Here is an 11021-nt window from a genome sequence, read left to right on the forward strand (position 1 = left end):
GTTCCCTTCTCGTCCAAAGGAGCAGGGAATGGGAACCGGGAAGGCACGAAGTCTCTAAAGCATCCAGAAGACCCCTACACCAGGGTCTGGTCCGCTCCTATTCGCCGCAGCCTTTCTGTTCCGCCTGCAACCCATTTTCCAGACAGTAAAACGGCGGCGCACTTCTTTCTCCGTCAGGCACCAGGTCATAAGGAACCCAAGAGTCTGTGCCTCTGAGGCCCAAATTATTTGCTGTTTCCTCAGGGGAGCCGGCGGCCGCGACTCCCACGCCGCGCCGTTACCGCTCCCTCTCTGCTGACTGCTCCCCCTAGGGGCAGAGACGGTCCCGACGCCCGCCATCCCGCCCCGGCCTCACCCCTCCCCGCCAGGCGGAACGACGCGGGGAGGCGGGCGCTCGGGGCTCGCGCCCAGGGGCCCCAGAATCCTTCGGGGAGAGTGGGTGGGAGGAAGCTGTGTGGGCGGGGAGCCCCCTCTGCCTTAGGGAGCGGCTGGGCACCCCTTCGCCCCATTTAGGGGCTGCACTTTATAGACGTTCCCTAGGCTGTTTCTAGGCTCCCCCAAGTCCCTCCTCCAGCCTCGTCGGGTCCCTCAGACCCCGGCCCAGGACCTGCGGAGGGCCGCAGCGAGGAGAGGCCAACAGGCCTTTCCCTAGAGTTGAACCTGGGCCGGGTGTTGCACCTGGAAGAACCCCCGATTTCCTGGGGACCCAGCAGGGCAGGCGGCCTGGCTCCGCGCTCAGGTCCGGACGCTTGTTTATGAGAAGAATTTCCTCTTTCTTAAAAGGGCAACGATGCGAGTGGGTCCCTCAAGGAGAGAAGGGATGGGACCGGTCTGGTGCGACCTGGGCAAGCGCTGCAGAGGGTACCTGGGCAAGAGGGCCGCCCGCCTCCTCTGGGTTTGGCACTGGAGAAGATGGGTCCATGCCCGCTGAAGGAGGAGATGGATGGGGGACGTTTAGCGAAGAAAGGCATCTCCCAGATCCTTTAGCCTCCTGGAAGTGCCCCCGTTGTACCCCCTACACACCCCTCTTGGCATTGAGTGCCAGTCCTCTGCCAGGCTCTGTGTTACAAGTTGGGGAGGGCGGCAAAATCTCGAATTAAATATGTCAGTTCTCAAGGACCCCACACTCCAGCGGCGGGAGACAGCTGTGCAAACAAGTCACTGTGGCAGGATGCGGTGAAGGGCGCTGCCCGTGACGCCAGCCAGGGAAGGGGACTGAATCTTGCTGAAGGGGGGTCGGCGGTAGGGGGGAGTGTTGACAGGACAGTCCAGGAGGAATGAGAGTGCCAGGAGCATGGGGGTACGTGTGTGCACATCTGCCAAGACCTGAAGCTTTCTGGGGACGTCTTAGATCTTGTGGAGCAGGACGGGGGACGGCAGAGTAATAGGCAGGTTGGTCAAGAAGACACGGAGAGCCGGCTAAAGGGCTACCCAGGACCTGGGCAAAGGGCTAGTGATGAGGTCGCGCCAAGGTCAGTCATCTGGACACTGGAAGGCGTCTACTTAGAGCTGCCCCCATTCCCCCCATAGTAGCTCTGGTTCTTCCAGCCTGGCCTCAAATCGACCCTCCAGGAAGAGGGGTGCAGAGTTGCTCTTCTGGAAGCTCCCTTTAGGCCTCCCAGGGAGGGCGTGGTCGCACTCGGCACTCCCCAAGAGCCTGCTGAATGCACCCCGACTTTCTGCACGGCTCCCCCCCTCCCCCTGGGTTGGGCTTTTACCAGCCCTGTTTGGCAGATGGGGAAACTGAGGGACTGTGTTGGAAGAGACGCTTCCAAATCCACAGGTGCCAGACAGCACCTTGCTGAATCCCGTTCCTGCCCCTCCCCGTCTCTGACTTGTGGCCCCCATGATTTTATTTTTCCTGGGGTGCGAATGATAAAACAGACAAAAAATAGAGTGCATAAAGCGACCTCCACCTGTAGAGACAGAGGGCAGCTGGGTGTAGACAACCCCTACAGTGAGGACACTCGAAGGACCCCCCTCCCCCCACGCAATCCTGGCCTCTCGACTCACTCCGTAACTCACTACCCGCCCCAGGCGTGGGGAGAGAAGTCCAGGGCTCCAGGCAGAAGGCGCGGCTATCTCTGCCGCTTTGGGAGCCTGGGAGGAGGAGTTAGGTCTCCCTGGGAAAAGAACTGCACGGGCAACGGCTTGAAGTGGCGATAAGATGGGGTGGAGGAGGTGGGGGATTCCTGAGGAATCCTGTGAGCCCAGGATGGCGCGTCTGGGAATGGTGGGTGTGGGGACAGCCGGCCAGGTTCCAGCCCCCTTCACAGAGGGAGAGGAAGGCGCGCCACCCAACCCAGGCCAAGGGCGAGGCCACGACTCCACTCAGTCCCTCGCCACACGCTTCCTTTTGGGGTCATGAGGGCCCCGCATCCGGAGATAAAGCCGAGGCCCCACCCAGGGGGCCGGACCGCAGGGGAGACAGATGTCCGGCTCCCAGGCTGGAATCCCGCCTTTGCCCTTGCCGGTAGACCCGAAGCACGTCGCTTCCTTTCTTGAAGCTCAGTTTCCTCATCTGTGAAATGGGTTAAGAAGGAGGCCGTTCTAAGGGGTAAATGAGATTAGGGGGCGCAGCCAGAGCAGGCCTAGGAAAACGCCAGCAGCGTGTGGCGATCACGGTGATGAAGCGCAATGGTGGCCGCCCCGTGGGCTACCCAGGAGCAGGAGGAGGGCCGAGGGATCCAGCCCGGGGACCGGGGTATCAGTCCCCGACAGTCCCCTCCCGCCCCTACTCCCAGCCTCAGCGCACGAAGCCGCCGCGCCTTCTGGCAGGCGCCGCTCACCTCCCTTCCCCTCCCGGCCCCCGCGCGGGGCCTCCCCTCCCCGGCTCCCCCTCGGCAGGGCCTGGCGGACGTGCGCCGCGTCGCACCCGGCGGCCGGACGGGACAGGACGCGCCCGCCCCGCCCCGCCACGGAGGCCCGCGGGAGAGGGGGAGGGGAGGAAGTGCCGAGGCGTGTTTGTCGGGCTTGGCATTATTAATTTTTAAATGGTGAACTTACAAAATAGTAAGGACGAGTGAAAAGAACTTCATAAACGAGGAAAAAGACCAACCCGCAGACCCACGGCGCGCACCACGGAGGTGCTTCCAGCGAGAAGACAGGGACCTCCGTTCCCAAGTGCCCAGCACTGCGCCACAGGCCGGGTGGAACGGGCCTTGAGGGCCTCTGGTTTGAGGTCCCCCACGGTCGGGCTTTGGGTCCACCGCGTGCGGCGCCGTGCTGGGCTCCTAGGATCGGCAGCGAGTCCAGTGACTCCCACCGCACCCCCAGTAATCACAGGGCGGCCGGCAACCGCGGGCAGGGGAGGGGGTCTGGGAAGGCCCCTGGAGAAGGTGGCATTTCCTCGAGGTCGGTGGAATTTCGCTACGCGAAAGGAACAGCGCGTACGAAAACTTCAGGCGGGAACGCGCGGTGGCCCGTGCGCGGCGGGTAGACGTGCGGGGCCCCGGGTGGGGCCGTGGGGAGAGGTCGGCAGGGGGCTTTCCCAGGGCAGGGAGTTGGAATTTCACGTCCTACAGACCGGGGGCACCTCGCCCTGGGGCTGCGGGGGGCGGCGACCGTCCCATTCAAGAGCGTGATTCTGAGGTTTGCACAGCTGTTTCGGGCCAGCAGAGCCTTCGCAGGCTCTTGACGTCCTTGCGAGGTGATCTCTGCGACCACCAGACAGGAGAGAAGACCCATTTTACAGATAAGGTAGTGCTATCTCCAAGTCTTCAACGAGGAAACCAAGAAGCCTCTAGTCCCGGGTCCTCAGAAAACGCAGAGGTGGAGCCGCGCCGCACTCGGGCACTCCCCGGCGTGGGCGCTCCGGGCGGGCGGGCGGGCGGGCCTTGGCCCAGGGCGCTCGGCGGCCTGGAACGGTGAGCCGGGTGCCGGGCCTGCCACGCAGCCGCAGAGACTCAGCCCCGCCGGCGGGCGGCAGGAAGGGAGGCGACGCCCCCTGGAGCGCGGCAGGAACCCGGCCCGGCCCGCCTCCCAGTCCGCCTAGCCGCGCCGGTCCCAGAAGTGGCGAAAGCCACAGCCGAGTCCAGGTCACGCCGACGCCGTTGCCCTTTTAAGGGGGAGCCTTGAAACGGCGCCTGGGTTCCATGTTTGCATCCGCCTCGCGGGAAGGAAACTCCATGTTGTAACAAAGTTTCCTCCGCGCCCCCTCCCTCCCCCTCCCCCCTAGAACCTGGCTCCCCTCCCCTCCGGAGCTCGCGGGGATCCCTCCCTCCCACCCGTCCCCTCCCCCCCGCGCCCCGATTCCGGCCCCAGCCGGGGGGGAGGCCGGGCGCCCGGGCCAGAGTCCGGCCGGAGCGGAGCGCGCCCGGCCCCATGGACAGCTCGGCCGTCATTACTCAGATCAGCAAGGAGGAGGCTCGGGGCCCGCTGCGGGGCAAAGGTACCGGGGCTGCGGGGAGGGGGTCGAAGCCGGGGCGCCGTGGGAGGAGAGAAGGGGCCGGGATCTTCCCCAGGGGAGCCGCCGCCGCCGCCCCGGGCGGCCGCCTTAGCTGTGCCCGAAGCTCCCAGCCCGAGAGGGAGCAGAGAGAGTTTGAACTCAAATGAGGCTCAGAGACGCGGGGCGGGGCCTGGCGCCTTTGGGGCGCTCCTGTCCGCTCGAGGTGAGGAAACTGAGGCAGGAATAGAGAGGGAACTCCTTCGGGGGTTTCCTGGCAGGCATTGCGTGGTGCCTGGGCGCCCCCCCCACCATTGGCGCCAATGGGGCTGGGAGATGGGGGAGCTGAGGAGGGCGCCTATGGGCCACCCGCTGAGACTCCGCCCCACCCCCCACCCCCACCCCCACCCCCACCCCCCCGGGCTGCGGTCCGGTAGGGTTTTGGGAGGGGGCGCCGAGGTGACAGCAGGCTGGGGAGGCTTGGAGGGATCTCCCGCCAACACACAGCCACGTTCTCCACAAACTTAGCGTCACGCGTGGAGGCGCCGACCTCCTCGGAGGCACAGAGAGGACGGCCGCACTTCCAAGAGTCGCTTGGCGCCCGCGGGGAGAGTCGTGCGCCTAGTGGGCACGCACCACCCCGCAAAGCCTCGCCGCCCCGACGAGGCTGCGTCCCCCAGTGTGGCTGGGCCGGGGTGGGGGGGTCTGTCTTCTCTTTTTCCCCGTGTGGACCTCAGGACCTGGACGCTGCCCCCAGGTCTGCCCACCCTCGCCTGGGTCTGGCTGCCCCGGAGCTGAGGGCAAGGTGGAAAGGCTAGTTGCAGGGGGCCGGAGGGGGGTGGGGTGGGAGGGGTATCTGTCAATCAGGCTCCAGGTCGGAGGTCTGGGCGGGGCAGGGCAAACAGATGGCCACTGGACACTGGCCCCAGGCCGCGGGACTGCACCCCTGCCTCTGGGCCCAGCCGCAGTGAGGACTTCGTACCCACGGGGGTGGAGAGGATGGAGGGAGGGCAGGGGTGGACTGCCCTGGGTCCCAGGCCCTGGCTGTCCTGAGCAGAGGTGCTCAGGTAAGGTGGGGTCAGGAGGCACCGCAATGGGGCTGATCAGCAGCAGTCATGGAGGCTGTGAGAGGCAGGGAGAGAGCACCCCAGGACCCCCTTCTCCAGGCCACGCACTCCCTATGTGGGCGCCTTAATACCTGCTAGACCTATTTGTCTGGGAACTGCAGGAGCCTTGGAGTTGATTGTGGGGCCCTGACAGGGGCGTTTCAGAGAAAGTCAGGAGCTGCCTTCGTGTGTCTGGATGAAGGGGCCACGGCAGGATCCTCCTGGCTCAGGGGTTCACACCTGGGCACACATGCAGGATTCTGCAGGCCAGTGTGCACCGAGCCTCCAACTTGCGCCTCCCTACTTCAGGTGACCAGAAGTCAGCAGCTTCCCAGAAGCCCCGAAGCCGGGGCATCCTCCACTCACTCTTCTGCTGTGTCTGCCGGGATGATGGGGAGGCCCTGCCTGCTCACAGCGGGGCGCCCCTGCTTGTGGAGGAGAATGGCGCCATCCCTAAGGTGCGTGGGGGCCAGGTGGGGCCGCGGGGGCACCTGGACTCAGTCTTCAGGGCTTTAGGGGAAGGGGCTCCTGACTGAGCTTTTCAGGATGGACTTGCAGACCTGAAAGGTGCAGAGTAGGAGGGTGGCAGCCTCCCCTGCCAGGCCCTGCCCACTGTGGGGAAACTGAATTCTCCCTCATGAGTGGAAGCTTTTTTCTACCTTGGTTTTCAGAGAGGTCTCAAAGAGCCAGGAGGCCTACCCAAGCCCTAGAGCTGGCAGGGGCAAAGCTGGGAAGGGGGAAGTATCTGTTCCTGGGGCCTGGGGTTCCTCTGGAGAGGGCTAGGGGGAGAAGCCTGCGTGGGAGGAAGGACCAGGCCCAGAGAGAGGCACCCCAGCCAGCCCCGCCCTCCCTACAGCAGACCCCAGTCCAATACCTGCTCCCTGAGGCCAAGGCCCAGGACTCAGACAAGATCTGCGTGGTCATCGACCTGGACGAGACCCTGGTGCACAGCTCCTTCAAGGTGGGCCCTGCTCAACAGCCCTCAGCCCGGGTCTCGGGGGGCGTCCCCCACCCTGGCCTGGGAGGGAGGTGTGTGCTGGACCCCATGCCCTGGGGCTCCTCTTCCAACTCCAGCAGCTCTTTTCCCCCCACAGCCAGTGAACAACGCGGACTTCATCATCCCTGTGGAGATTGATGGGGTGGTCCACCAGGTGAGGGCCAGGAAGAGGCAGTGGTGGGCTTGGCATCTGCCTCCAGATCTTAGGCTCTTCCCACCAATCCGGAGCGCCTCGGATGGGAATTGGATACATGTGGAATGTCAGAGGCCCAGAGAGGGTGTGAGACTTGTCCCAAAGTCACACAGAACCTCAAGGGCTTGTGCTGACTCCAAGCCTGCAGAGTGGGCTCCTCCTCTAGGCACCCCCGTGCTGTGCTCCCTCGCCCCACCCTGCCCGGGACCCAGTTCAAGTAATTCAGGATAGGTTGTGTGCTGTCCAGCCTGTTCTCCATTACTTGGCTCGGGGACCGGTGCCCTGCAGCCTTGGGGTGAGGGGGCTGCCCCTGGATTCCTGCATTAGGCTGAGGCTGAGGCAGGGGAAGGGACTGGGAATTAGGGACCTCGTGAGGTAGGACTGGCCAGTGGAGTGGAAGTTTTGATCGTTTTCTGGGGGGGCTGGGGGGTACAGTTTCCCCAGCAGTGGTCAGGGTAGCTGGCCAAGCGGAGCCTGCAGGCCCAGCCTCCTTCCTGTGCGCCTCTGCCTCCCTGGCCCATGCCCTGCCAGCCCTCGGCCACCCCTACACTGCCCCACTGGCCCGCAGCCCCCTCACTGGCCCGCCCCCCAGGTCTACGTGTTGAAGCGGCCTCACGTGGATGAGTTCCTGCAGCGAATGGGCGAGCTCTTTGAATGTGTGCTGTTCACTGCTAGCCTCGCCAAGGTGAGCCCCACAGGGGTCCCGGGGCAACCCTGCCCTCCTACCTACCTCCCGCATGCAGCCCAATGAACCTACGGGCCCCAGGATGACCCACCTCCTGCTCCCAGTACGCAGACCCAGTAGCTGACCTGCTGGACAAATGGGGGGCCTTCCGGGCCCGGCTGTTTCGAGAGTCCTGCGTCTTCCACCGGGGGAACTACGTGAAGGACCTGAGCCGGTTGGGTCGAGACCTGCGGCGGGTGCTCATCCTGGACAACTCACCTGCCTCCTATGTCTTCCATCCAGACAATGCTGTGAGTGCGGGCTGGACTGGGACTGGGACAGGAGCTGAGACCCAGGAAGGGGTCAGTCCATTCAGGCCACCTTGGCCTCCTGGATCCCCAGTTGGGGGGTGGGTGCCCTCCCAGTCCTTCCTGCATTCATTGCCTGTGCCTGCCGCCCACTCCCCTCATCCACCTGCCCTGTAGCCATATGGTCTTTTCCCCTCGCACACAGCAGAGCATCTGCCATGCACAGGGGCCCCCACAGGGCAACGGAGTTTGGAAAGTTTCAACTTTTCGAATTGCCAGTTGTGACCTACTGATGGCCCACAGAATTAATTTAGTGGGTTCTGATTGGGAATTTTAACAAAATGAAATAGAATAGAAAATATCCGGTCGGGTGCAGTGGCTCATGCCTGTAATCCCAGCACTTTGGGAAGCTGAGGTGGGCAGGTAGCTGAGCCCAGTAGTTCAAGACCAGCCTCGGCAACATGGTGAAACCTTATGTCTACAAAAAATACAAAAATTAGCCAGGCGTGGTGGTGCATGCCTGGAGTCCCGGCTATGCAGAAGGCTGAGGTGGGAGTATCACTTGAGCCCTGGAGGCAGAGGCTGTGGTGAGCCAAGATTGTGCCACTGCACTCTAGCCTGGGCAACAGAGCAAGACCCTGCCTCAAAAAAAAAAAAGTATCTGAGTGCTTCGCACAGATAAGGTTAGGAATTGTGAAGCTTTTGCATTGTTACGTTATAAATGTGTTTTCCTGGGGGTTGCTGTCAAAAAAGTTTGAACACTGTGGGTGAGGGGTTTTCAGAAACTGCATGATCTGAGTAGTGGCTACATAGGGCTGGCCTGGAAATTCTGCACCCAGGACCACCTGCCCCCCTCATCTTCCTACACCCACTTCCCCAGGTACCGGTGGCCTCGTGGTTTGACAACATGAGTGACACAGAGCTCCACGACCTCCTCCCCTTCTTCGAGCAACTCAGCCGTGTGGACGACGTGTACTCAGTGCTCAGGCAGCCACGGCCAGGGAGCTAGTGAGGGTGATGGGGCCAGGACCTGCCCCTGACCAATGATACCCACACCTCCTCCCAGGAAGATTGCCCAGGCCTTTGTTAGGAAAACCCATGGCCGCCGCCACACTCAGTGCCATGGGGAAGCGGGCGTCTCCCCCACCAGCCCCACCAGGCGGTGTAGGGGCAGCAGGCTGCACTGAGGACCGTGAGCTCCAGGCCCCGTGTCAGTGCCTTCAAACCTCCTCCCCTATTCTCAGGGGACCTGGGGGGCCCTGCCTGCTGCTCCCTTTTTCTGTCTCTGTCCATGCTGCCATGTTTCTCTGCTGCCAAATTGGGCCCCTTGGCCCCTTCCGGTTCTGCTTCCTGGGGGCAGGGTTCCTGCCTTGGACCCCCAGTCTGGGAACGGTGGACATCAAGTGCCTTGCATAGAGCCCCCTCTTCCCCGCCCAGCTTTCCCAGGGGCACAGCTCTAGGCTGGGAGGGGAGAACCAGCCCCTCCCCCTGCCCCACCTCCTCCCTTGGGACTGAGAGGGCCCCTACCAACCTTTGCCTCTGCCTTGGAGGCAGGGGAGGTCTGTTACCACTGGGGAAGGCAGCAGGAGTCTGTCCTTCAGGCCCCACAGTGCAGCTTCTCCAGGGCCGACAGCTGAGGGCTGCTCCCTGCATCATCCAAGCAATGACCTCAGACTTCTGCCTTAACCAGCCCTGGGGCTTGGCTCCCCCAGCTCTGAGCGTGGGGGCATAGGCAGGACCCCCCTTGTGGTGCCATATAAATATGTACATGTGTATATAGATTTTTAGGGGAAGGAGAGAGGGAAGGGTCAGGGTAGAGACACCCCTCCCTTGCCCCTTTCCTGGGCCCAGAAGTTGGGGGGAGGGAGGGAAAGGATTTTTACATTTTTTAAACTGCTATTTTCTGAATGGAACAAGCTGGGCCAAGGGGCCCAGGCCCTGTCCTCTGTCCCTCACACCCCTTTGCTCCGTTCGTTCATTCAAAAAAACATTTCTTGAGCACCTTCTGTGCCCAGCATATGCTAGGCCCACCAGCTAAGTGTGTGTGGGGGGGTCTCTACGCCAGCTCATCAGTGCCTCCTTGCCTATCCTTCACCGGTGCCTTTGGGAGATCTGTAGGAGGTGGGACCTTCTGTGGGGTTTGGGGATCTCCAGGAAGCCCGACCAAGCTGTCCCCTTCCCCTGTGCCAACCCATCCCCTACAGCCCCCTGCCTGATCCCGTGCTGGCTGGGGGCAGCTCCCAGGATATCCTGCCTTCCAACTGTTTCTGAAGCCCCTCCTCCTAACATGGCGATTCCGGAGGTCAAGGCCTTGGGCTCTCCCCAGGGTCTAACGGTTAAGGGGACCCACATACCAGTGCCAAGGGGGATGTCAAGTGGTGATGTCGTTGTGCTCCCCTCCCCCAGAGCGGGTGGGCGGGGGGTGAATATGGTTGGCCTGCATCAGGTGGCCTTCCCATTTAAGTGCCTTCTCTGTGACTGAGAGCCCTAGTGTGATGAGAACTAAAGAGAAAGCCAGACCCCTATCCTGCTTCTGTGGTTATTGCGGGGGACTTCAGCAAGTGGGGTGTGTGCCTTGCACCTGCGGCTGCCGTTGGCCCCCCCCGCCCCCTCCCCGGCTTCAGCACACCTAGAGGGCTGTTGGTGGAGGGAGGGGCTGCCCGGCCCTCGACACTTCAGGTGGGAAGGGCAGCGTCAGAGCACAAATTTGAGCCTCCAGGCTGTGCTCGTCTACGTCTCCCCGCCTCGGGGATGTGGTCTGCAAAATGGAGATGTGCCCTATTGGCAGGACTAATTAAGTGCCTGGACACAGACGACAGGATACTAGTAGCTGGAAAGCAAAATTCGAAGGCCTGGGCAGGGGCAGTCCTGGAATGCGGCGGGGGGGGCGTGGCCTCTGCCCTGGAGCGGAGGGGCGGGGCTTGTGCGGCCCCGAAAGCAGAGGCGGGGAGCGGGGCGAGGCTCTGGGTGGAGGCTCCAGCGGCAGAACTTGTTGGCCTGGGTGCGGCGGGCTCCGGCGCCTGGCTCTGCCGGGCGGCCTGGGTGGGGCCGGCGCCGGGGCTCGGCCCCCCCCGCCCCCCTGCGGCCTCTGAGCAGCCATTGGCCGCGCCCCCGCCCCACTTCCCGCCCCGCCCCGCGTCCGGGAGGCACTTCCTTTGCGAAACCGCGCGGCCCCAGGCTCCGGCAGGAAATGCCTTCCCGCCGTCCCCAGCCAGCCTTTGCTTGCTTCCCACGCCAGCCGCTAGAGGCCTCCCTGTCCTCGCGGACGCAGGAACTCCCCGGGGGCTGGAAAGATGGGGCCCACCTCACTCACCCCTTTCCCGGGGGTCGGGCGTTTCTGGAGCCCCCACCGCACACACCCAGGGAAGA

The 11021-nt window shown here is 63.4% G+C and overlaps 1 protein-coding gene and 1 non-coding gene across 5 annotated transcripts; both read left to right on the forward strand.

Moving 5' to 3' along the window:
• Nucleotides 1–3958: 3958 nt before the first annotated feature.
• On the forward strand, nucleotides 3959–10177 carry CTDSP1 (CTD small phosphatase 1). Of its 4 annotated transcripts, none has more exons than XM_009444295.5 (7): nucleotides 3959–4390; nucleotides 5800–5948; nucleotides 6350–6451; nucleotides 6585–6641; nucleotides 7273–7365; nucleotides 7470–7655; nucleotides 8533–10177. In XM_009444295.5, exons 1-7 carry the CDS (start codon nucleotides 4324–4326, stop codon nucleotides 8659–8661), a joined length of 783 nt encoding a protein of 260 aa, XP_009442570.2. In that variant the 5' UTR covers nucleotides 3959–4323; the 3' UTR covers nucleotides 8662–10177. The 4 variants fall into 4 exon arrangements, with proteins under 4 accessions (XP_009442570.2, XP_001156881.2, XP_054535318.1 ...); XM_001156881.6 differs by having other exon boundaries at nucleotides 3985–4390; nucleotides 6347–6451; XM_054679343.2 differs by lacking the exon at nucleotides 8533–10177 and having other exon boundaries at nucleotides 4101–4390; nucleotides 6347–6451; nucleotides 7470–8019.
• MIR26B (microRNA mir-26b) lies at nucleotides 6883–6958 on the forward strand. Its single transcript, NR_035723.1, has one exon. It is a non-coding gene; the product is annotated as a microRNA mir-26b (primary transcript).
• Nucleotides 10178–11021: the final 844 nt, after the last annotated feature.

The sequence above is a fragment of the Pan troglodytes genome, chromosome 13, assembly GCF_028858775.2.
Source record: "Pan troglodytes isolate AG18354 chromosome 13, NHGRI_mPanTro3-v2.0_pri, whole genome shotgun sequence".
NCBI classification, from domain to species: Eukaryota; Metazoa; Chordata; class Mammalia; order Primates; family Hominidae; genus Pan; species Pan troglodytes.

What these genes read in the sequence shown, in the direction of transcription:
- CTDSP1 (XM_054679343.2), top strand. Translation starts at nt 4,324, where the DNA reads ATGGACAGCTCGGCCGTCATTACTCAGATCAGCAAGGAGGAGGCTCGG. An exon ending in AGAATGGCGCCATCCCTAAG is followed by an intron (nt 5,949 to 6,346) that starts GTGCGTGGGGGC and finishes CCCTCCCTACAG; the next exon opens with CAGACCCCAGTCCAATACCT. An exon ending in TTGATGGGGTGGTCCACCAG is followed by an intron (nt 6,642 to 7,272) that starts GTGAGGGCCAGG and finishes CCCGCCCCCCAG; the next exon opens with GTCTACGTGTTGAAGCGGCC.